The sequence below is a fragment of the Amphiura filiformis genome, chromosome 19 (assembly GCF_039555335.1).
Source record: "Amphiura filiformis chromosome 19, Afil_fr2py, whole genome shotgun sequence".
Lineage (NCBI taxonomy): Eukaryota > Metazoa > Echinodermata > Ophiuroidea > Amphilepidida > Amphiuridae > Amphiura > Amphiura filiformis.
Window position 1 is genome coordinate 53,017,327 of NC_092646.1, and position 26,449 is coordinate 53,043,775.

General features: G+C 37.0%; 2 protein-coding genes across 7 annotated transcripts; both read left to right on the forward strand.

Annotated features, from left to right (window-relative positions):
- Positions 1 to 858: 858 nt before the first annotated feature.
- LOC140141473 (uncharacterized) lies at positions 859 to 20,029 on the forward strand. 6 transcript variants are annotated; one of them, XM_072163348.1, is made up of 19 exons: positions 859 to 5,298; positions 6,585 to 6,843; positions 7,184 to 7,321; positions 7,973 to 8,032; positions 9,032 to 9,070; positions 9,963 to 9,998; positions 10,160 to 10,195; positions 10,649 to 10,684; positions 10,928 to 11,005; positions 12,688 to 12,723; positions 13,073 to 13,132; positions 13,884 to 13,943; positions 14,557 to 14,616; positions 15,233 to 15,292; positions 15,914 to 15,973; positions 16,588 to 16,647; positions 17,262 to 17,321; positions 18,901 to 18,975; positions 19,895 to 20,029. In XM_072163348.1, the coding sequence occupies exons 2-19, from the start codon at positions 6,754 to 6,756 to the stop codon at positions 19,994 to 19,996; spliced, it is 1,146 nt and encodes a 381-aa protein (XP_072019449.1). In that variant the 5' UTR covers positions 859 to 5,298; positions 6,585 to 6,753; the 3' UTR covers positions 19,997 to 20,029. The 6 variants fall into 6 exon arrangements, with proteins under 6 accessions (XP_072019449.1, XP_072019448.1, XP_072019451.1 ...); XM_072163347.1 differs by having other exon boundaries at positions 859 to 6,843; XM_072163350.1 differs by lacking the exon at positions 17,262 to 17,321 and having other exon boundaries at positions 859 to 6,843.
- On the forward strand, positions 19,998 to 26,231 carry LOC140141474 (uncharacterized). The gene is made up of 4 exons (XM_072163353.1): positions 19,998 to 20,134; positions 21,487 to 21,603; positions 22,785 to 23,039; positions 24,133 to 26,231. The coding sequence occupies exons 1-4, from the start codon at positions 20,117 to 20,119 to the stop codon at positions 24,799 to 24,801; spliced, it is 1,059 nt and encodes a 352-aa protein (XP_072019454.1). The 5' UTR covers positions 19,998 to 20,116; the 3' UTR covers positions 24,802 to 26,231.
- Positions 26,232 to 26,449: the final 218 nt, after the last annotated feature.

Consider the following 26,449-nt stretch of genomic DNA (forward strand, 5'->3'; position numbering starts at 1 on the left):
TCGCTTGCCGTTGTTTATTCGTCAATGGTCGTTGACAACGACTACCAACGAAATTGTAACGACCTCAAAACGACTAGAGACGGCTTCGCACGGTATGGAAACGTCAAAGAAATGAGGGTTGCGGTCTCCAACGAAATTTGAACGGAATCACAACTACCTTTTTTGTCGTCACAAAATTTTCAACATGTTGAAAATTTCCCGACGAATAATTTCGGCCGTCTGCGGTCGCTGACGGATTCGTCAGCGACAACTAACGGCAACCCACGATGAGTGGCGGTAAATTCAAAATTGTAATTCGCAGCTTAACGTCGCTTGCCGTTCACCCCTATTCGTCACAGTGTGACCGGGCCTTTAGGAGTTGATCGCTAGATGAGTGCCTAGCAAAATAGTTCCCAGTGTGTTAAGGGGAACTCTTGGGTTATAGGCGCAACAAGCTTCCCAGTAATTGTTGGGAGGCTCGGTCGGGTATTTACTCCGTTCGAAAAAGTTGTCCAGAAATCATTATTATTTGGTTGATTCCAGGGAATTTTCTAAAAACATTGCTTGAATAAATTATGCGTTCTTTCTGAATGGCTGACCAGAGGCCCAAATTTTGGTGTAAGTGTTTTCGTCATTTCAGTGTCTGGGGATAATTAGACTTGATCCTCCAGTCCTCGAATACTCACGCACGGCCGCTCCACTGTGCTGTATTGATTTATTTGAAAAATATCAAATTTTTATAATTTGTCATAAAATTTGTATTATATTGTGATTTTCAAAAAATGAAAATTATTTGATATCAGAAAGACATGCTTTTAGCACTAGTAAAGACATGCTTCGTATTCAGAATGCAATTCGATAGGTCTGTGGTGCCCTCATGTCCCACAAAAAATACTGTCGAAACGCAATAAACGCTCATTCTAGATCCCTTAATTGCATATAGATATACATTGAAAATGTTTATAAAAAAAGCATCAGTCTTCCTGTATTGTTTGAGCAATTCCCCATTATGTTTGTTTGTTATTGTGCAGGATACGTAACCCCATTACCTAATAAGCATCAGTGATGATTTCCTGTACTTGTAATGTATGTGTCCTCAACTGCCTTAAATTTTTCTTTCTTTGTATTACTTATATTCAGTCTTCCTGTATAGTTTGAGCAATTCCCCATTGTGTTTGTTTGTTCTTGTGCAGGATACGTAACCCCATTACCTACTTTACGTGTATAATACTGGGGAAATGAATAAGCATCAGTAATGATCTCCTGTACTTGTAATGTATGTATCCTCAACTGCCTTAATTTTTTCTTTGTATTACTTATATTCAGTCTTCCTGTATAGTTTGAGCAATTCCCCATTGTGTTTGTTTGTTCTTGTGCAGGATACGTAACCCCATTACCTACTTTACGTGTATAATACTGGGGAAATGAATAAGCATCAGTAATGATCTCCTGTACTTGTAATGTATGTATCCTCAACTGCCTTAATTTTTTCTTTGTATTACTTATATTCAGTCTTCCTGTATAGTTTGAGCAATTCCCCATTGTGTTTGTTTGTTCGTGTGCAGGATACGTAACCCCATTACCTACTTTACGTGTATAATACTGGGCAAACGAATAAGCATCAGTGATGATCTCCTGCATGTGCTTGTATGTATCCTCGACTGCCTGTAATTTTCCTTTCTTTCTATTACTTATATTCAGTTCTCTTGTAGTGAGCAATTGTTTCCCATTGTTTTTATATCGTTATGAATTCGGCAGAGTGACAAATCGAGAATTTTGAGTTTCAGGCGATCTTTCATTTCCACCAAAATTAATTATAAATCTTACTTCCCGACGTAGATATTGAAATTGTGAATTGGACGAATCGCGCCTAAGTGCGATTAATGAATTTGACCAAAAGACGAACATATACTTTATCTGTACAAATCAGGTTGATCTATTGTATAGTGTAGCTGTAAACTCTGAATTTTCTATATTACATGTCATATACTGTTATTTTTGATACCAATATCATCAGTGTTTACTCTTTCTGGAAATTGGGTGCGCCAAATGAAACATTTTCTTCCCAAATTGGCCCAATTTTGGCCCAGTAATTCCCCAAATTCACTAATTGTAATACAGCATTACAAATTTTTTGTGAGACAAAAATAATTTTCACTGGGCCAAAATTGAGACATACGGCCTCTGAGTAAACACCGCTTTTGGTAGCTATAGGTATCATCTATCCAGTGATGCCAAAATAAGTACAAACATTCCCCACACGATATCGTTATGGCGTAATTATGTCAGAGCGCCGTCGCAAAATTGGGAAATCACAGAAAATTATACCCAAAATATAGGCCAATATTGTTCTTAAATCCTTGATTTCAACTGGAGTTTTCACTAAATATTACGGGGATGACTAATTATAACTTACAATGTATATACCAAGTTTAGAATTTATACCGGTAGCCTTAGAACAACCAGTAATTTTTACATAAAATCCCTAAATCAAGGATGAGTGCTATAGTTTACACGTAGTTGAATGCGGATTCGTTCCCGTATGTAACTCTTTGCGCAGCGGTTGACACTTTTTGGATTTAGCATAAAGCCGAATAGCTGTAAATACCTGTTTTGAGGGATATATCGATTGTTTCAGAATATGCAAGTATTGCAAATAATTAGTGCACATTCACTTTTATTTCATATTTTAGAAGGGCTGATGGAATGCTACCAATATTTTCAAACGCTGTTTACTCAGAACAGCGATTTTGCGGATTTGTCACTCTGCCGTACTCATAGCGATATGTTCATCATGTGCAGGATGCGTAGCCCCATTACCTACTTCATTTGTATAATACCGGGGAAACGATTAAGCATCAGTAATGATCTCCTGTACTTGTGTTCTTGCATAATATTTGTTTGTGCATAGTGTATATATTGTATGTATCCTTGACTGCCTCCTTTAGTATCCAGTTTCAAATGCCTTTTATCAGTTGGAGCCGGCGCGGTGGTCTAATCATGGTGAGGGCATTCTTTCTAGTGGTATGAAGGTGGAGAGTTTGAAACCCACAACAGCTCTTTCCCTTGCTTTTTTTATTTCAAGTTTGGTTATTTGCTATTTGTTATCTTGTTTTAAATTGTAACACTTGTGGGTTGGTAAACTGTTCTTTCTGAATTAGTACAGGTCTAGTGATTGAGAGTGACGATATTGACATCCAATAAACAAACTGCAAGTGATTGAAGAGATGGTCATGTAACAGATAGTTTACCTTGCACTTGCACTTGTCTGTTGGATGTCATTACTGTCATGAGAGTGATGGCATCCAACAGACAAACTGCAAGTGCATATGGTATGGCTTTGGAGATGGTCATCCAACAGACAGTTCAGGTATTAGTGATGAGAGTGATGGCATCCAACAGAAGACGTGATAGTGATTGGGAAATGGTCATCTAACAGTGTGTGACTATTCATCAGACAGACAGTGCAAGTGATGGTCATCAGACAGACAGTGCAAGTGTTGGTCATCAAACAGATTTTGCTAGTGATGGTCATCAACCAGATTTTGCTAGTGATGGAAATGATCAGTAATGGCCATACATAAATCATTGCATGTGAAATAGTAACAGAAATGCAAGTCATTCAAATTATATTGCAAGTAGCATCCAACAGTTTTCGAAAGTGTCAGTGATGGGAGTTACAACTCATCATCATGGAAGACTTTTCTTTTCATTTAAGGCCATGGAGCCTCTCTGGAAATTAAACCCATGCAGTGAAAATGCCCCTTTAGTGTGTAATTTACTTCCCTTAAGTTAATCGCTGAGTATGCATAAATTAGTATACAATGTATATTCTTCTTTTTTAAGTATATTTCAGGTGCAGTGCATAAGATACTACAACAAGAGAGGTAAAATGGATACACATGTGTATCTCACCTGCTACCAGCACTCGGCTTCAAACAACGGTTACATTTTCCTTTTTCTCATTGTTATGCAAACATACAATTTCCCAGTAGTTGCATGTTTAGCAATGGAATAATGTTCTATAACCATTCAAGCATGGAACATCAAAGTTTTACATAGAGATATGGAAGAGAAAAATGTATATAACTGACTGGTCCACATCACAGTCCCAAAGGGGGTATTCAACCTGTAAAGGTGAAGGATGTGCATCAAGGGTCCCCTTTTTAGGCTCTCCAGCAGTTTGAAAATCATAATTTGGGGATCAAGTTCCAGTTATGTAGCCTCACATTGAAAAAACCCAATCCACTGATAATTGGTACGGTAGCTCTTTAGCTCCAATTTGGAATCAATTTGAATTTTGTAGCTCCATACACAGCTTATAATTTGGCCCAATTGAAATTAGAGTAGACCTAAAAAATGTTTAAATTTCAGTTCCGAAGCCCAAAAATCAGTTCTCGTGTTCAAAATGTTGGCGCCGCACAAAATTTAAGTTGAGTGCCCCCTCCCATTTCAGGAGCACACTATCGGTGACTTACAGGTGTATTTCTTTCAACCTTAATCATAACCTTGCATATTCCTCTCTTACATTTCCATATCCTCCCACACTAACCATTTCTCTTTGAACCATTCAACAAAGGTTGCAGACAAGAACAATCACCTGTAAGTCAGTGTTACTGCCTTTTGGGCAATGTGATGCTCGGGATTGTATCCATTCTATTTGTTATCTGTTGTATTTGATATATCATAGATCAGGTGATCAGGATCAGGACTCCTATTCCTGTATTCCTCACCACCTATGATACAAATGTACATGTACATTGTATATTTGCTAGATTTAGATTTCTACTTTTCCTTGTGGAGTATGTTATTTGCTGTTTTAAACCGTATATTACAAATAGCAGTTATCATCTTACATAAGATATATTTACACAATTAATGTTGACAACATTAATGTTATCATATGTCACCCTGCGCTGCAGAGATAAATGTCAAGAAGCATGTGATATAGGTTTACTATTTATATACCGGAATCAAACAAGTCTGCAAACTTACCTTTATATCGTTATTCTGTAAAATCTCATGTAGTTTGTTACTACTATAGTACAATGTAAGTATCACTGATTTGAAATACAACATGACAGACATTGTTGGAATGTCAATTGTCAAATTTGTATCCAATATGAGGTATAAATGCACAATTTCTTGGTTTTTGATTTGCAGGAGAATGTCGAAAGGTACCCCACAGCGCAGCAACAACTGTAAGGTATTTATGCAGTAGGAAGTATACAGCTGCTGGAAAGGCCATGGCGAAAATACCTACTGCCAAAACAGCATTGTCTAAAGGTTGTATATAACCACAATAAACCAAGAGGCGAGGTACACAAAAATATTTTTACATTAATCTATTAAGTATGTATAAGTATCCACAGCTTAACATGTATAACAAAACATTTGTACATATGTAACCTCATCGTGCAATGCTCTGCATAGAATCAAGGGGTTACATTAAATTCACCATTGTTTTAAATGCAAACTGATGACAAATCCTGCTGGTCTGCTTGTTAGAAAATGAGGCCAGTTAGTTATGAATAATTTATATTCGAACACTTGATCATGTTAATAAGGGGCGACAAACAGAGCAGCTGTTTAGTTTAACAAACTTTGCTTATTCAATGCAAGTAACATGCTTCAAAGCGCATCTGCTATAAGGGCAGGGACCATTATCCATCAGGCACCAGTTTTTTTGTTTGTTACAGAAAGTCTACTAATTTGAATTTGGGAAGGGACTGACTATTTACAATAGTAATGTCAAAATTAGGAATTGCTGCCAATTAATACAAGTGAATTATGGAACAGTTGAAGTATTGAAGGCAAGAAAACCTTTGACACCACATCTGACCTTCCACCATGGCACCGTATTTGTCTGTATGTTAGTATTCGAGCAGTGGCGTAGCGTGGGTCATCACATGGGGGGCACCGATCATGATTGGGGGGCACCGGGGCTGATTAAGGGGCATAAGCCCTTTTTCGGCCATTTTCCTATGGGATTTTAAACAATGTCTGATTGTTTGGGGGGCATGTGGCCCCAATGTCCCTATGACGCTACGTCACTGTATTCGAGTCCTCCTATAAAAACAGTAATCTATACTAATCAGATATAATATTATTTGGCTCCCGGAATGAATGATTGATTTTATAAGTAGGTAAAGAAATCCCAATTGACCACAACAGTGTGACAGTAAGTATTATATGCACCAATGATGCCAAATATTGGTAAGTCTGACTTCTTCTGGTCACATGATGACATATCACCTGTTCAGGAAATCACATGGGCCAACAGTTGAAGATTCAAGGCAGGTTTACATAGTTAATTGTCATTATAGTATTCTCGATTATTAATCTTTGTTACATGCTAATTAACATCTCTTTTAAATGCTGATAAATCATGGTTTCAAATAATAATGCAGAGGAGGTCACACAATTGAATTTCACACCTTAGCTAAGATTTCAGAGCTTTCTGCATTTCAAAATCAAGTTAATGTCAAAATTTACACACTTAATCCATTTAATGATACTTAGGAAGATGATTTGAACTGATGACCTTGCGTGCAAACACCATATTCTTTGACTACCATATATATACTTTCTTTCCCTCTCTGCAGATATTTTTGTAAGACAACTAAGTACAAAGGATTGGGGGTTTTTCCTTTCAAAATAGAAGACGCAAGTCAAGAATTGGAGGAAAAATGCCCAATCCTTTGTAGTTATCTCCGGGCAGTTGCTAGCCCCACTGGGGGGAAGAAGATAACGCCGAAGATATATGCAGCAGCAATGCTGCTGCTTAACACCAGAAACAATAGAGTAAATGCTTTCCAGAAGCTAGTCGCCCTCCTCCTGTGGAAAGGTCAATTAAAGTCAAATGTAAGTAAACATCACTTGTAATGAAAATTCTCATTCTTGAATGTTTTCTATGAGACAATAGAGTACACCTAGACGCGTATTGATCTGTGTGGTTGCACATCATTTGGATTGTGCGTAACATCGGTGATCTGCTCCGCCTTTACCTTTACCATATATAACCAGTGTGCCACATTGCTCTTCTTGAGACACAAGCTTGTATCTATCGCTTGATAGAACGTGGATATTGGTATCTCTTGTGAATTACATCCCAGACTTGCTGTTTTAAGCAGCAAATTATATGAGCAATAAAATGCAATGCGATCAAGCCAACTGACTATTTAACTTTTATGTTGATACACAGATGTTCAAGAGGATACGCATGTTCGGGATAACAGCTTCCAGGGCTGTGGCCCTAAGAACGGTAGATGTATCGAATAAGAACTACGACCAAAAACTACAGAGATGGAGGAGGGCAATAAGCGAACAAGAGAGTATAAAGGTATCTATGAACAAATCATGGCTTATACCTCATACTGTACTGTTGTATCTCTCATTTTTGGCATATTTGCGATATTTGTATATTGTCATGTACTACAATTACACCTAATTTCAAAACTAAATATGGTCTAATTAATGAGAAATGTTGTATGGAAATGTTGGATCTAAAACGTAATAATGATAAAATTGGATGCTGTACACCAAATATTTGGTTGGAAAAAATTACTGTTAAAAAATCCCTGATTGATTTTAAAAAAAGCACACACAGACCCCCTTTATACTATAGTCAAATGCAGCAAACCTTTGACGAACGCGACTACCGTGATGTTGCAATTTCGGCACTAACAACGCGTATGGCGCACAGTTCATTCATAAATTTCCACTCGGCAACAGTAGATGCCTCAGCAGCCAATCAGAGACAAGTGCGTCGAATGCAGTAAATACGCGATGTGTATTTCAAATACGCGCTCGTCAAAGGTTTACTGCATTTGACACACCTACTTGTCAGTTTTGTGTGATAACCAGGTACACAAATGACAACAATTTTAAATCTGTGATTGCTGGTCAAAAATTCAAATGAACTCCTCTACCCAAATACACATGATCGACTTTTATATTGTCAGTGTCACTGTTTTATTTTTTATCCTGTCAGTCTCCCTTTTCAGTAGGGGCGAATGAGGAGGTTGAGGAATGGATTGATGTTCCAATAGAGGTATGTTCTTTATGTAATGCTGCAATATAATTGTGAAATGTTTGATATGTTAAAAGGATAAATATTTGTAGTGTGTATATTATAATTGCTCCAAAAGGGATCAATAAAAATGGATCAGATGACTGAGAATTACTACATTCTTTATTTCAACAAGCCAGACTTCTGTGTACATTTTATACCAATTGTAGAATGCTACATGTCATGAAATTAGCCCACCGCTCGTATTATATTATCATGGATATTGGGGTAGCTTCAAACAGCTCATAAACAAGACAAATAGTAATGATATGCACACAGTTTATACGTCAAGACGTAAGATGAGTAGCGATATGTACACAGTTTATACGTCACCGATCCAATGATTCAATAAGGCCCAAAAAAATTGTTTGCTTGCCTTCCACCGACCGACCCAAAATTGGCCACAATCAGGGTCTTTGATGGTTTTTTATTACCTTTTTGTGTCTAAATTTCATTTAAAGGCTAAATTTGGCCGACATTTATCAAGAAGAACATCATTAATGTAACCTTGTTGTAACATTTACAACTGTCCATTCCTGCATCAATTTTTCTAATAAACTTTGCGTCTTATGCCTGCAAGTATGCAGTTGCTCTAATTGAATCCAAATTTATCTGTGGTGTATCTTGCATATTGAAGGTCTGAAGTGAAGTATTGATTTATCTTGCCACATGACCATTGTCACAGGCCTCAACAGTACAACAGAAGTGAGTCATTAAAATATATATATTTTTCGGACTGACCCACCCACCCCAAAATTCCCACTGAAGGGCAAGGAAACATTATTTTGGCCTAATACACACGCACGCAATGTGCTGAATATAACCGGAGATCTTTGGTTTTATTATAAAAACTTAAATTTTACTGAATTAAAATGCAGCTTATCTTTCTGTCTTTACAGAATTTATGAATAATAGTTTCAGACTTGGAAAGTGTCTTTTCAATGGCATATAATTGTACCTTAAACCATTGATTATTTTCAGGCAAACATTGAGTCAGAAGACAATGATCAAGACATCCAGGTATAGCTTTTTGTTGTTGTTGTGTTGTTCAGTCCATATGAAATAACAAGTTAAAAAATGCAAAGTAATATGATAAAATAAATTGAATTGAAATGTGCAGAGTTGCATTTGAGTAAAATGAAGTGAACTGAAATATTTTTGAATGAATTATTAGTAATATCAAAGCCTATTGTTATGACCAGTTAATTCATGGTTATTAATTGCTCAAATTTATTTTTTATAATATTTATCACAGTATAATACATGTAATAATGATTCATTAATTTTATATATACACTAGATTTCGCGGTTCTCGGGTCGGGCGCTTCTCGTGATAGACCTATTTCTAATTACATGTACCAGGTTATTGTTTTCATGATAAACGTCGCTCTTGACAATTTTTGAGGTGTCAAATTTTAATACATGTAGTTTTTTCTATCAGCAGATATTCTCCTAGTGTTGACATATTGACAAAAAGGTTGCAGTAAGTCAAAATGATCCATGCATATTGCCAAGTATTTACAATTTGGTAAAACCAATACTCTAGCTTGACATGTCTCATCATCATCAGTTAAACAATTTGCAGTGTTCCAGCAATTATAGGCTTGTGCTTCAAAACCAATACTCTAACTTGAAATATCTCATCATTGGTTAACTGTTTGCAGTGTTCCAGCAAATTGTAATGAAAATGCCTCCATATGTGGTTAATGTAGTTTTATGTTTTAACTTATCAGTTAAGTCAAATATTATTGTTGAATACCATTAGAGTATTTGTTATGTTTGGATTAAAAATAGCAGCTTATCAATATTATTAGATGAATTCTAAGGTTTTTGAAATAAAAGTTTCAGATTTGGAAAATGTCTTTTCTAGAGCATATGCTTACACCAATTTATTAACATTGTTCATTTTCAGTCAAACACTTCAGATGATGAGGATCTTCACATGCAGGTATGTTTCATTTGATTGCTTTTCATGTAAAGTTGAAAATTGCATCGGTGTAATCTGACTAGCCCTAAAAAATTTGAGTGCATTGCCAAATATTCACAAAATGCAATTTCTTAAAGCTTGTGAATCTCAACAACCAATTTATTAACACTGTTCATTTTCAGTCAAACACTTCAGATGATGAGGATCTTCACATGCAGGTATGTTTCATTTGATTGCTTTTCATGTAAAGTTGAAAAGATATGAGCATGCAAAGTAAAGCTAATAAAATGTTGCATCGGTGTAATCTGACTAGCCCTAAAAATTTAAGTGCATTGCCAAATATTCACATAATGCAGTTTTTTAAAGCTTGTGAATCACAACCAATACTCTAACTTGAAAGGTTTCATCATTGGTTAACTGTTTGCAGTGTTCCAGCAAATTGTAATGAAAATTCCTCCATATGTGGTTAATGTAGTTTTATGTTTTAACTTGGAACTCATCAGTTAATTCAAATATTTATTGTAGAATACCATTAGAGTATGTGTTATGTTTAGATTAAAAATAGCAGCTTATCGATATTATTTGATGACTTCTAGGCTTCAGACTTTAAAAGTGTCTTTTCTAGATAGAGCATATGCTTACACCAATTTATTAACATTGTTCATTTTCAGTCAAACACTTCAGATGATGAGGATCTTCACATGCAGGTATGTTTCATTTGATATCTTTTCATGTAAATTCAGAAGCTGAAAAGATATGAGCAAAGTAAGGCTCAAAAAAATGTTGCATCGGTGTAATCTGACCAACCCTAAAATAGACTTTCAAATAATGATGCCACAGCTTTTGATATCATAGACAAAAAAGTAATATAGGATATATTTAGTCAAGTAAGCTAATAAATTTTCCTTAACATATTAACACCACATAACATTTTTTTTTTCATTTGCCAGGTTGATGATCACAAACATGACAATGCCTATGCAGTGCCAATTAGAAGTTTGAAACAGAAACATGAAGACCATGCTTATGTATGTAATTCCTCCAATTGTGATATTATAATTGAGAAACAAGATTAAAATCTCATATTCAAAATTACAGTTAAATGTAAATATGTGACCCAATCTGATCCACTCGTGCCAAAGTCGGAAATTTTGAAAATTGAGTTACTATCATTACTAACTTGCTAAGTATCTACACTTACTGATATTGAATCCCCATGTCTCTTGAATACTTGGTTGGAAAGGTATGAACCTTTTATGTCCTTTTCCTTATTTTTTTTTATTGTTATTTCTCCTCACTTTTTGCCTATTGCCTATATCTCAGTTTCATTATTGCAGACATTTGCATGACTGGACCATATGTGGACTGGCATAGTCAATCGATATAAGATACTCAATATAAGATACTTGATTAAACGAGGAGCACACATCTTGAGAATAATGAGGAAAGTCTACTGTGATCCTTTTATGACTGGTGTCTGAAACTGATCCACATGACAACCATACGTATACTTTAATCCTAACCCAACTAAGTCTCACTAAAGCTCACTATTAAAACCACTCTGCATGCATGCATTCCACATGACATGACGCAATCAGCCTAAGTCATATATACCCAGGGAATTGCTGCCCGGGCAGCCAAACCATAGGGCCAGATGGGCCCGCGCCCAGGTTTTGGGAGCCCCCAAAATTGCAGTGTGCATGTTCCATTTTAGCTGAAAAACGCCATGTTTTTGGCCAAAATAGGGCACAAAAATTGCACTGGCCTGTTATATAGCAAAATTCAGCTTCAATTTGGGCTAAAATAGTCTAAAACTTGGCCACTTGAGTTCACATGCCTTCCTCACGGGGGCGCTTGGGGCCTCCACATTTTGGCCTGGCCCAGGGCCCCCAAAAAGGTAAATCCGGCCCTGTGTGTGTGGCATGCGAGGGGTCCCGGGTTTGATTCACGGGGGTAACAAGTGTCATCTTTCTTTACCTTCTCTCCTTTTTTGTTTCTTCTTTGTCTTCCAATAACAAAAAAAACACGAGTATGATTAGGGTTAATATCAAAGAGTAGAATAGTTTTAAAAAACCAGACCAGTAACGTACATAATATAATATTGCTCAATTGTGAGATTTCAGATTTGTACTGAAACATTCATAAATGATATCCAGAACGTGTGTTGCACACAAACAATAATTACCATCTGCGTTAACTCTTAGTGAACCAGTATACTACAATTTCAATGAAAATGCACAATTAATTATGACCTGCTACTTTATGTCATTTATATTCTGTATGTTAGATGTCATTTCTGCTGATTTTAAAGGCATTACCATGATGGTGTTCTGCATTTGTATATGTTTGGTCAATGATTATTTTGTACTAAACACAGAAAAACAGTTTGGTATTTAATTATCATTTTAAATCTCATGAATATGTGAGTGGATTTTCCATGCTGTTATAGCTAAAATAATAGTTTCTCGATCATGAGAGCTCAAAAGGCATGCAATGACAATTGCGTCGGCGTACAGCGCCTACCACACATGCTTTGGGTAGCTGCATTTCCTGTGCACAATCGATCGCGCTATCGTGTCATTCCACTAACCTTGCGACATTACGCAGTGCACACAGTACATTCATACTCTCATGATCGAGAAACTATTATTTTAGCTATAACAATTTGAAATGCTGAAAGATTTTTTATTTTGCTATTCTCCTTCTGCAGGCCAATTGGACTGTATTGGATGATGCTGATATAGAGGTATGGTATTAAGCTTGCATCACATGATTGAAGTACAAAAGTGTGCAGAACAATAATAATATTACACACAGTATCATTAAATTTTCTTTCCAAGCAAAATTTATTTGCATAATCCAAGAGATTGATGATGTTTACATTGAGTAGTCTGACCCTCAAATGCAATCTTAAAATAGGGTAATCGATACGAGATACTTAGTATTTTAAAGGCACATTCCACCAGGTTAGGACCCAGTTTACAAAAAATGAAAGGGAAAAGCGCCCCTCTGACATAAAAAAAAACCCAAGATGCCACACAGTTTAACCTGTATGAAATTGATATGAAATTCTTAACATTTCTCATTCATAACAGAATCGCAGTGATGACATAGCAGCAGTACTGCCACCAGATCCTGATGTAGAGACTAACAAGGTAATTAGGGGTGGTGCAATAATTATGTGTACCCGGGGGGGGGTGAATTCTCAAAATGGTCTGCCAAAAATCGCTTGCCCCCCCCCCTTTGGCCGTGCCAAAAAACCTTTGCCCCCCCTTTCGACGTGCCAAAAACCTTTGCCCCCCCCTTTGACGTGCCAAAAATCTTTGCCCCCCTTACACATGCAAGATTTTGGGAACCCAATTTAAAACCTTAAATTGTCTTAACATATAATGCGAAGCAGCGAGCAGGAAATTTTGCATATTTGAAGCGTGTTCAGAACGTTTTCCCACGCCTTTTTAGGGCGTAATATAGAAACGGTGCCCAAAATATCTGTGCCAAAAATTGCTTGCCCCCCTTTCGACCTGCCAAAATCGCTTGACCCCCCCCCCTTTCGACCTGCCAAAAATGCTTGCCCCCCTTTTGGCCTGCCAAAAATCTTTGCCCCCCTATAATTCACCCCGGGTACACATAATTATTGCACCACCCCTTATTTGATTACAAGTGGGGGTGGATTTTGTGTGGCCTTCTTTAAATCTCTCTCACCTCTCTCTTCCTTTTCTTCCATATAGATGAGATTAATTTTGTTTATATTTCCCATGCTCTCCGTTGGTCTGAGATGAAATAAAAACCACTAAAACAACTATGTTCAAGTGGCCCCATGACAAAAAATGAAAGAGAAAACTGCCAGGTGAAAAAAATTAAATATTACCTTGATATGTAATTCTAAACATTTCTCATTCATAACAGAATCGCAGTGATGACATAGCAGCAGTACTGTCACCAGATCCTGATGTAGAGACTAACAAGGTAATTATTTGATTGCAAGTGGGAGTGCATTCAGATTGGATTTTAAATTTCCTTTATTTTATGTTCCAAAAGGTGAACAGTAAATTTGTAATTTTGGTTTGTTGGGATGAGTGGCCTTTTTGGGTGTTTTTCTTTAGATCTCTCTCTCTCTCTCTTTCTTTTCTTCCGTATAGATGAATCCAACGAGCCAAATCATGGTCAGGATTTGGTCGGCCATTATTGGTCCCCGCAGCACCAAACTGGTGTTTTGACTGCCCAATATGGTGAATTAAAGCCGCTTAAAATTCGATGTTAGATTCTTTTGTGTTGTAAACCGTCCTCATTCTTTTGTCTATGTGTAACACAGGTGATAGAATGCAGTTTAAAATACCCTCCAATGCTGCATCATTTCACATTTTAGGTGAGATGGAGCCGATGGGGACACAGCTATAGCTGCCGTTGAGGGGTAGGAATGCGTGAAATTGGATTCGTCTATAGATGAGATTAATTGTGTTTATATTTACCATGCTCTCCGCAAGTGCCCCCCACCAAAAATGAGAGAGAAAACTGCCTGTTGAAAAAAGATTATATATTACCTTGATATGTAATTCTTAACATTTCTCATTCATAACAGAATCGCAGTGATGACATAGCAGCAGTACTGTCACCAGATCCTGATGTAGAGACTAACAAGGTAATTATTTGATTGCAAGTGGGAGTGCATTCAGATTGGATTTTAAATTTCCTTTATTTTATGTTCCAAAAGGTGAACAGTAAATTTGTAATTTTGGTTTGTTGGGATGAGTGGCCTTTTTTGGGTGTTTTTCTTTAGATCTCTCTCTCATCTCTCTCTTTCTTTTCTTCCGTATAGATGAATCCAACGAGCCAAATCATGGTCAGGATTTGGTCGGCCATTATTGGGTCCCCGCAGCACCAAACTGGTGTTTTGACTGCCCAATATGGTGAATTAAAGCCGCTTAAAATTCGATGTTAGATTCTTTTGTGTTGTAAACCGTCCTCATTCTTTTGTCTATGTGTAACACAGGTGATAGAATGCAGTTTAAAATACCCTCCAATGCTGCATCATTTCACATTTTAGGTGAGATGGAGCCGATGGGGACACAGCTATAGCTGCCGTTGAGGGGTAGGAATGCGTGAAATTGGATTCGTCTATAGATGAGATTAATTGTGTTTATATTTACCATGCTCTCCGCAAGTGCCCCCACCAAAAATGAGAGAGAAAACTGCCTGTTGAAAAAGATTATATATTACCTTGATATGTAATTCTTAACATTTCTCATTCATAACAGAATCGCAGTGATGACATAGCAGCAGTACTGTCACCAGATCCTGATGTAGAGACTAACAAGGTAATTATTTGATTGCAAGTGGGAGTGCATTCAGATTGGATTTTAAATTTCCTTTATTTTATGTTCCAAAAGGTGAACAGTAAATTTGTAATTTTGGTTTGTTGGGATGAGTGGCCTTTTTTGGGTGTTTTTCTTTAGATCTCTCTCTCATCTCTCTCTTTCTTTTCTTCCGTATAGATGAATCCAACGAGCCAAATCATGGTCAGGATTTGGTCGGCCATTATTGGGTCCCCGCAGCACCAAACTGGTGTTTTGACTGCCCAATATGGTGAATTAAAGCCGCTTAAAATTCGATGTTAGATTCTTTTGTGTTGTAAACCGTCCTCATTCTTTTTTGTCTATGTGTAACACAGGTGATAGAATGCAGTTTAAAATACCCTCCAATGCTGCATCATTTCACATTTTAGGTGAGATGGAGCCGATGGGGACACAGCTATAGCTGCCGTTGAGGGGTAGGAATGCGTGAAATTGGATTCGTCTATAGATGAGATTAATTGTGTTTATATTTACCATGCTCTCCGCAAGTGCCCCCCAACCAAAAATGAGAGAGAAAAAAAAAAAAAAAAAAAAGATTATATATTACCTTGATATGTAATTCTTAACATTTCTCATTCATAACAGAATCGCAGTGATGACATAGCAGCAGTACTGTCACCAGATCCTGATGTAGAGACTAACAAGGTAATTATTTGATTGCAAGTGGGAGTGCATTCAGATTGGATTTTAAATTTCCTTTATTTTATGTTCCAAAAGGTGAACAGTAAATTTGTAATTTTGGTTTGTTGGGATGAGTGGCCTTTTTGGGTGTTTTTCTTTAGATCTCTCTCATCTCTCTTTCTTTTCTTCCCAGATAGATGAATCCAACGAGCCAAATCATGGTCAGGATTTGGTCGGCCATTATTGGGTCCCCGCAGCACCAAACTGGTGTTTTGACTGCCCAATATGGTGAATTAAAGCCGCTTAAAATTCGATGTTAGATTCTTTTGTGTTGTAAACCGTCCTCATTCTTTTGTCTATGTGTAACACAGGTGATAGAATGCAGTTTAAAATACCCTCCAATGCTGCATCATTTCACATTTTAGGTGAGATGGAGCCGATGGGGACACAGCTATAGCTGCCGTTGAGGGGTAGGAATGCGTGAAATTGGATTCGTCTATAGATGAGATTAATTGTGTTTATATTTACCATGCTCTCCGCAAGTGCCCCCCACCAAAAATGAGAGAGAAAACTGCCTGTTGAAAAAAGATTATATATTACCTTGATATGTAATTCTTAACATTTCTCATTCATAACAGAATCGCAGTGATGACATAGCAGCAGTACTGTCACCAGATCCTGATGTAGAGACTAACAAGGTAATTATTTGATTGCAAGTGGGAGTGCATTCAGATTGGATTTTAAATTTCCTTTATTTTATGTTCCAAAAGGTGAACAGTAAATTTGTAATTTTGGTTTGTTGGGATGAGTGGCCTTTTTGGGTGTTTTTCTTTAGATCTCTCTCATCTCTCTCTTTCTTTTCTTCCGTATAGATGAATCCAACGAGCCAAATCATGGTCAGGATTTGGTCGGCCATTATTGGGTCCCCGCAGCACCAAACTGGTGTTTTGACTGCCCAATATGGTGAATTAAAGCCGCTTAAAATTCGATGTTAGATTCTTTTGTGTTGTAAACCGTCATCATTCTTTTGTCTATGTGTAACACAGGTGATAGAATGCAGTTTAAAATACCCATCAAGGCCGCATCATTTCACATTTTAGGTGAGATGGAGCCGATGGGGACACAGCTATAGCTGCCGTTGAGGGGTAGGAATGCGTGAAATTGGATTCGTCTATAGATGAGATTAATTGTGTTTATATTTACCATGCTCTCCGCAAGTGCCCCCACCAAAAATGAGAGAGAAAACTGCCTGTTGAAAAAAGATTATATATTACCTTGATATGTAATTCTTAACATTTCTCATTCATAACAGAATCGCAGTGATGACATAGCAGCAGTACTGCCACCAGCTCCTGATGTAGAGACTAACAAGGTAATTATTTTGCAAGTGGATTTGTATTCAGATTGGATTTCAAATTTCCTTTTATTTTTTTATCAAGATGTGCACATGAAACGAAAACCGAGCAAGTCTGCTGAGATCAATTAGTAGAGGGTCTATGCTGGATAGCCTTGATTCAAGGCTTCTGCCTTTTTCTTCTTTTTTCTTCCTTTTTTAAAATTGAACATGAAACCCAATTGACTATAAATGATATGGTTTGATATAGACCTATATTGCTTCAGATCAATTTTTTGTCTGAATTATTTCCATGTCATTCCTGGATGTCATTCTATCCATGTACTGAGCATGCAGGGGCCTGCAGGTTCATCTGACCAGGGTTTCACTTCCCAGATCTGACCTGGGAATCCCTGCTGGCTGCTTACAATAGCATCAAGCACACTGTATACAAGAGACAGGGTACTCTCGCACTAAAAGGACATTCCCTTCAGTTCAGTTTTAAGCAGAAGCCTTGACAAGTTTGTAATTAGGTTAAATCTACTCCCTATATAAGTCAATAGAGGTTATAATAGCCATGTTACTTATGTGTGACTTCTAACAAAAGCACTGATTCCCGTAGTATTCCTCATTCAAACCAATTCAATGCATGACCTCGGAGTTACTTGCATGACTTAGGCGGGCTTTTTTGAAACAGTCATAGTTGCACAAAATCCTAAACATGGTATAGTAGTAGTTGATAGGATATGCAGCTTATAGAACACAGATAACCTCTAGAGTAAACTTGTAAATATGCTTCCAAAATGGTGGCAGCCAATCAGGAACATCTGCTATATGCTGGTCACTGATTTCTTGAAATGAACACTACATGCAAGGTAGTTGAAAGAAAAACTTAATATCATGTGATAATTTTGTGTCCTGTATGATTTGTTGGCAGCAACAGTTTGTTTCAAGTAGGGGTACTATTGCCAACAAAATCATTGCACAAAAACAAGTTGTGTCTGCTAATGTCTTGTGTATGTGTTTTGTATCAATAGGGGGCCTACCTACAAAATAATGGAATGGTCCTACCACTGGTAGTTTTTGAAACAAACTTGCCAGGTATCCCATGGTGTGTTGCATAATCAATTACCAACTTTACAAGTCCTCTTGATGATACTCTATGTATGTTGTGTGGCAATGGTTTATGGTCTTTATACCAATGAATATAATAATGAACAATTGATAGAAAAATGCATCAGTCTATAGAAAGCCTGAGGACTTAGAGGAAGTTACATTATATAGGCCCCTAAAATATTTGGCTTGGTATAAACTGAGTCTCGGTCCATTACATGGTTTTTGAATATGTTTTAGTTCAATAAAAGCAAATATAAAAGTAAACAATAATCAGTGGCCTAGTTAACCCCTTGATAAAAATTAAACAAGAAAGACCCCCTCCTGACAAAAAAAATCACCACAAACTGTCGAATGATGGTTTAAATACCAATATTCACTACATTTAGATATATTTCTGCTCCTTTTTAGTTGAGCACTTTATCTGCAGTGATGGTTTCATCCAAATTTACTCTTGTTGTTTAATACATTATATGAAATTCTTAACATTTCTCACTCATAACAGGATGATAACATTACCAGTGCTGACATGCAGTCACCAGGGTCACAATCCCAACAACCAGATCTGGACAATAATCAGGTAAATTTTGTTTGCAAGTGTATATGTTGCATTGAGATTGGATTTCAAAATCGCTATCTTTTGTAATCCAATGGTGAACAGTAAGTTTATGCTTTTCTTGATTTGTTTGGATTAATGGCATTTTTTCTTCGATGTTTTCTTCAGATCTGCCCTCCCCATCTCTCTCTAACTCTCTTTTCTTCCATATACAAGGGTGATTCAAAATGTTCTACCTCCGTTGTCACATCTCTGTTATCTTATGTGCCAAGAAATTGAAATTGCCCATGATTATACTCTTACATCTTGGCTACAAAATAAAAGTTATTTAACTAAAATATTATTTTTTGGTTGTCAAAATGTATTGGTTCAAGTAAATACAGATTTGGTACACTGGAAACGGTCTGAAAAGAAAGACCAATTTTGATTAAAAAGATTGCCCCCATATATGTAGAAATCATTACATATTTATTTCTGAAAATGATTAAATTGATTTGTTTCTGTTCAAATATTTTAATCGCAGATAATACAGTTTTAATGGGTATCATGTATTTTGCACAACAAAACCAATACATGTTCTAAACAGCCTTCTTATCAACCCTTTTCCATATGTTGTTGACTTTGATCAGTGCACACTTGTTGGTTCAAGTCGTATTTATTGGTTCATAAGTTAAAATCAAATAAGTCGCAAGCACAATTTTTGTATTTTATAAGTATATGCAAGGTTATTAACAAACTGGCAAGCATAGAATCGGGATAAACCAAATGCACAGACAGTCCTTGGGCACGGCTGAGGCTTGAACCCGAGACCTCAGTGGTGCAAGGCGAGGGAACTACTGATACGCCAACTCGCTCTCCCATAGTATGTGTTACAAAATAATGTGTCAATTAATTTAAATTGTACACAAACCATATGTATAATACTGTTATCTTAACATTTCAGCTTCATCCGGGGTACCAGGTTGTGTTTGACAACGTCAATATTTACCAGAAGAGGCGGCACAAGACATCCCAGAATAAGAACGAACAGCACAACCTGGTGTAGCTGTATGCGGTCTTGGACCGCATAAATTGTGAAGATCTACCGGATGAAGCTCCCATATTGCCAGATGTTAGGGAGTTGGGTCGTGATACCTGGTGGCTGCCTGCCACCGAACAACTCCAGATGAAACAGGAGATTGAGGTAAGTACAATACAAATACCACACAATTTGGATGCACAAAATAGGCAAAATATCACAGTCAGCTGTATAAAGTGCTCAAACCATATAGGCAAATGCACAGGTTGCAAATCTCAGACTTCCTATTAACAATTAGGCTATGCCACACACAATTTTTGATAAATAGAAAATGTATATAATTAGTGTCAGTAAAAGTGAAGTATGATCGCGAAACCACAAGTAAAAAGATGAAATTTGGATTTTGAGAAGGACTTTGTACCTAACACGCACTGACACTGTCAATCATACTCTTTATCTATTTCATCACTTGTTCTTGTGTACTTTAATTTGTATTCCCATATTGATCCATGTTGTTTTTGCAGGTTAAGCACTTCTGTGAGTATTGGAAATGGTAATTTTGGTTATCAAACTTTACCTACATCTAATGCCTACATTTGCTGTTTTTGTCCCCCTTCTGTGTACTGTCTAGGCTGTATTTTATTTGTTTCCCCAATGTCAAGTTGGTGTACCTTGCTCTTTATCTTTCCAAACAATTTAAGTATACAAATAGAGATTTTCAATGGGAGTGCCAGACAAGTATTGAAAGCTCTTTTACTTGTCTGATGGCAAATCTGATGAAACTCTCAGTTTTGATAATGATAAACATGTTAACAGGGCTGTCAACTCTCACGTAAATGTGTGAGTCTTACACATTCTGTCACTTTCTCACGGTCTCACGCCAAGGTAGTATAATCTCATGCCTAGGTAGTAAATCTCACTCAAAGAGCTGTAAACTTGGCCACAAAAGGCTTCATGGATCGTCATTTCATAAATTTTTGGATTTTTCATACTAACATTTTACAGTGCCAAAATGATCCACCAAATCGCTTCAATTAGGTCTTCAATTTGCAGAATTTTCAAACTTCTTAGGGGAGATATCCCCCGCAGGCACCCCCCTGCGTAGTGAATAAACAAGTGGCCATTTTTGTTTCTGCTTTCGAGTTTTGCCAATGTATGTTTAACGCAATTTATATATCTATACAATATAGGGAAAACTTTTCCAAGAAAGGCTTCATGGACCGTCATAAAAATTTATCGCTTTTACAAACTAAAAGTTTTTACACTGACAGTACCAAAATGGTCCACCAAATCGCTTTACTTAGGTCTTCATTTTGCAAGTTTCCTATGTCTTATCCCCTCTCAGACATCCCCCTTCGTCACACAACTGTGATGTGATGGCCGCTGGTGTCTCACACCAATCAATTCCAAAAAGTTGACACCCATGATGTTAATAAGTTAACAATTAAGCAATTGTAAGTTGATCTTTGATTATTATTATTCTTTTCTTTTTTTCCCGAACAATTTTATCATTGTAGGTGCTGATCAGTCGAGTGATTACAGATTACCTCAAATGTCTGAAGCATCTGAAACCTATTGTACAACAACACATTCCCCACAAGAATTCAACACAGACCGTGAAAAAGTCTGATGTGGTAAGTATATTGGCATCACAGGGAGATGTAGGGGAGACCGGGGCGTGTTCGCCCAATTTATTTCAATCTCACCTAGAGAGGGCAATTTTAATATTTGAAGGCTATAGTTTTTGCACTTTAAAGCAGTATGTTGTAGCTAAATACTACCACATTTGTAAGAACATTGAGCTTTCAGTAACGGCAGGAGAAGGGAAAATAAAATTCACGGTGCGAGGGGTGAGTTCGCCCTAATAAAAAGAAAAGTTTATAATATTGCATATTCTTATTCAATGGGTGCGTCTTGTAAAGAATTCACGTAATTTGATTGGTTTTCTGGTGTATAATATCTCACAATAGTTGATAGTGATATTAGTCAGGGGCGCCGCCACGCAACGGCGGCACGCTTGTTGCTCCTCAATGATCGCGATAATGCGTTCGCGTAATACACGTACGCGAGAGAATCAAGAACGCGATTCGGCGGATTAGATGTTCGTGATGGTTTCGTTCATTTAAAACAACGGGGATGTCCTCACAAAAGTAACTTTATTTTTTCTGAAAAAAGGCAGTTTTCTCTCAAAATGACATTAAAACTGAATAAGAATGAGAATAAAAGATAGGATTTTGTCTTTTGCCTATCAATATCGTGTCATAATGGATGGGCTGGCCAATATTTTTATCGTAGTGGATACGCCGGCGCCGGCATCCACTACTCAAAATATTGGCCAGCCCATCCATTATGACACGATATTGATAGGCAAAAGACAAAATCCTATCATTTATTCTCTAAATAATGATAAATTTAATGCAAACGTTTAGTAAAGGGTATTTGGGCCCTCATTCTCTTCCAAAGAGTGTACTTAATTTATTGGAGGGGTATAATGTAAGCTAATAAATGTAGAGGTCCAAAATGAGCAAAATCTTTATTTACAACTTCAGTAATTATGGTTTTAGGGCATAACAGTGGTATGAGTAATACTGTTTCCTTGTAACTTTACAAAATATGCTTGCATGTAGTTTTACCATGTTTAAAGGTATTATTATTAACATTTTGCATAATATGCCGATGGGGCAAATCCGCCTCTGGGAGTCCGTCTGGGGAAAAAAACATATCGAGGTCAAAGATCATGCAAAGGGCGTTATAAGGGTTGTGTTCTTTGACTTTTAATAAATTGACTTTAAATTTTCAATACCTCAAATTTCAGAATAAATTGGGCCTCCTTAAATTGGATGAGATGCAGAGTGGAGACATGATTGAAATTATGACTACAGTGGAGGATCAATGCTGTCCCAAGACAATGGAAAGGCTCTACCAAATTCTTCTTGGGGGTGATGGCCTGTCAACTTTTAATGCGTGGAGCGCTAAAAGAGGCAGGGCAGATGGCTTCAATGCCACTGACAGCCTGGCAGGCGTCATCCCCAAGCCAGAAGACTGGCACGAGGGAGTGATATGTCTACAAGTAAGTCATTTCATTGTGTTGTTTTTAATAAATTGAGATCCACGTGCATCAAGATTAAAATCCATATCTTCAATACGAAAGGTCAAAATTTTCAATTGATCGTCGGCTTTTCATCCCACCTACATACACTTCAAGTATAAATCATCAGATTTATGAAGTTTACTTCGAGTACTGTTAAATATCAAAAATATCAATTTTTAATGATTTGCCATAAAATGTGTATTACATTGCGAATTTCAAATAATCAAAATTATTTGATATCAGATGGACATTCTTCGTATTCAGAATGCAATTTGATATGTTTGATGTGCTCTAATGTCCCACAATAAATACTGTCCAAACGTTCATACCCCATCCCTTAACCAGTAAAAAAAAAATGTTGGTATGGCGCCTTTCACATGTGCACATGCATCAAAGCACTTTACATTTATTCCACTATCATTAGAATATCAGCTGCCATACAATGCCCAAGGCATGTTCATACCTTTGGGTGACGCTCAATGGAAAATATTCATAACAGCTTTCCATTTCACCACTGGTTAATTAAAGAGAGTCAAGTCAAGTAAAGAGCCTTGCTCAATAGTACAGCATGATGGTGCAACCGGGACTCAATCTGGCAGACCCCTTAGCGCTGCACCACCGTGCCCTGCTAAATTGCTAGCAAATAGAATGTAAACCATGTCTAACTAAAAAAGGAGATTGATGCAGATGAGGCTGGTGCACTTTATATATCATAATAAAAATATTTGATGAAACTTTTACGATCACCTGGATCAGATTCAAGTCTATGTCAGTCTTTACAGACATCAAAATCGTGAGCTGATAGCTTCTTATATATGTTTTTATATAGGTACAAGTGTGAAGTAGTGTATATTCATGTCCTATGTGCACCCATTTATGTTGACTAATTTTTGGTTGTTTTAAATTTTGGAAAGGTAAAGTAATGGCTGCATTGGGGGGAGGGTGTATGTACTATAGTTTATTTTGATTTATTCTAAAATGGGATCATTTGTTCACTGTAACTTACATAAACATTTTGTTCTATTGTATTGTTTGTAATCCTTGAAATATTTCTGGTTTCCGTTATTTACAGGATGTGTTCACTTATGGGTACATTCACAAATCAACGTGTGAGAAGGGTACACTCTACAACCTGCGCGAGGTATTCGACAGGCGTGGAGTGAAGGCTTCCGCGAAAAATGCAGTGAATGACAACAGGGAATTCCTCAAATTCATCACCCATGGTTATGTAGTGCTTGCAGCGATGCAAGTACTAGGGATTGATGAGTTTGAGGAATCTCCAGTTGGCATTCCATCCCAGCAAGATCCCGTGGAGGTGAGACAGGCCTATCTACAGGAAATATCCACTGCAATTGTAGATAGGTTTGTATTCCCACACGGGGTTCTTCCATCTGGTAGTTGTTCAACAGATCATCAGGAAGATTACAAGTACAACTACATCTGTGCTGTCATGCGTGAAGGACTCCTGGACATCGCTAGACTGGATGCCGTAAGGGAAGGTGATGGTGAGCGTATCATTCGTCATTGGCGATATGATTTTGTCCATTTTCATGCCTATAACCACCCAAATTACAGGTTGATATCCTTCCGTATGATTGCTCAGATTTATGCCCTTCTCACCCCTAGGATGGCTGCAAGAGTGATGCACAACAGGACAGTGAATGTGCATGGTGGTGTTGGCCGCATATCTCACCGGATCTCTTCTTGGAGGTCTTGTACAAGGATGTCAAGGACGACTTGAAGAGGAGTGGATCCATCTTGACACCCAAACTGTTGGAGAGGGTTGGACGTTCCAAGCAAGTATTGGATGAACTGCTCCACATCTTTGATCATGAAGTGGAGCTGTTCACAGGTATAGGTAGGCATAGCAGTCCAGATTGGTCAGGTGAGGTGTCTCAGATGGTGACGGATTTGAAGGATGAAAACTTCTTCCAGATCCATCCGGGACGGATGTTCCCATCATTTCCCAAGTTTCCAATGAGTAAGATTCAAAATATGGATCTTGCAAAGTTGGAATCTTGGGTGGCAGTGCAGTTAACTCAGCTTCATCAGCAGTCTTTCGTGATGAAGCATCAGAAATGAAAACAAAATGTAAGGAAATATTTATATGCTCACCATCACCTCCCTTACGGCATTCAGTCTAGCCAAAATTTCTGATGTGTTGACTGTACATATAACATCAAATTCAAATTTTGCCACATGATTGGAACTACTCTCTTTCCAGGTCTGGTTTTAGTTTCATTTTTAAAGGCACACCTAGCACATACAGCATATTACATTGATAGTTTTGTTTTGTTCTTGAGGGAAAAAAGAACATAATAAAGTATTATATTTGAAAACAACAGCAATTCATGTTCTGTATTACAGGTATGAACATCTGTTTATTTAATAAACAATATTATATAATACAGACTGACTTTCTTGTTTCGTAAAACTGGTTTGTGTTAAAATGTTGCTGTATGTGCACATAAAATGGTCAATATGCATTTTAGTCGGAAGCCTTTTAATGTAGTTGTGCTTGTAATCTTCCTGATGATCTGTATGGTATATGCTAGATCACAATCATAAGAAAAATTAATGAAAGTCATTGACCATTTTATGCCTTTAAATGCAATGAGTAATTGCATGCCTTCGTATATCAAACCAATCTGTTTGGTTAGTCTTTCTCATTCTCAATTCAACTGCATTGCACGATTTATTTCATCATTTTATCCAAAACTGACCATTTTTTAACAATTCAAATTTCACACTGGTACGCTCGACTGTTACATATGAAAATTCATCAATGTACTGCATTAAATTCATATTTCATGTTGAATTAATTTTACAAACCATTGAAGGTCTGTTGAAAAGGTCAAAAGTGTTTAATGACTGCAATGCTATGTCATCTAATTTGAAAAAATTATATTTCAAGACATCAAACAGTTAGGGTTAGTCATTATGGTCCATTACAGTGAGTATTGATGATGCCACACACACCGAATACAGGGGAATTTATCCAGGGTTACCTGGAATAAATATGAAGTTTCCTCTAAAATTACAACAACAAAAAAGTGTGTCATGTCATTGTCGAGTCATGAATACAAGCCTACAATTTAAAAAAATTGTAGCAAAACAATGTTGAATTAAGCATACACATTCACTGAACTGTTGTTGCAAAATATTATGTATATATATGGTCGAATCCAACGAAAAGTGTACACGGCATGTTCAGGGCCATAACTTAAAAGTATTAATGAATTGGCATTCGTTTTTGTATTGTGTTTATTCGCCTTGATCATACGCTTCGCGCAAAAAAAAAAAAAAAAACCTTGGGTGAAAAACTTAGACACAGAGACCCCAAAACATACTATTTTTACCCATTTTTTCAAAATATTTCTTAAAGTATT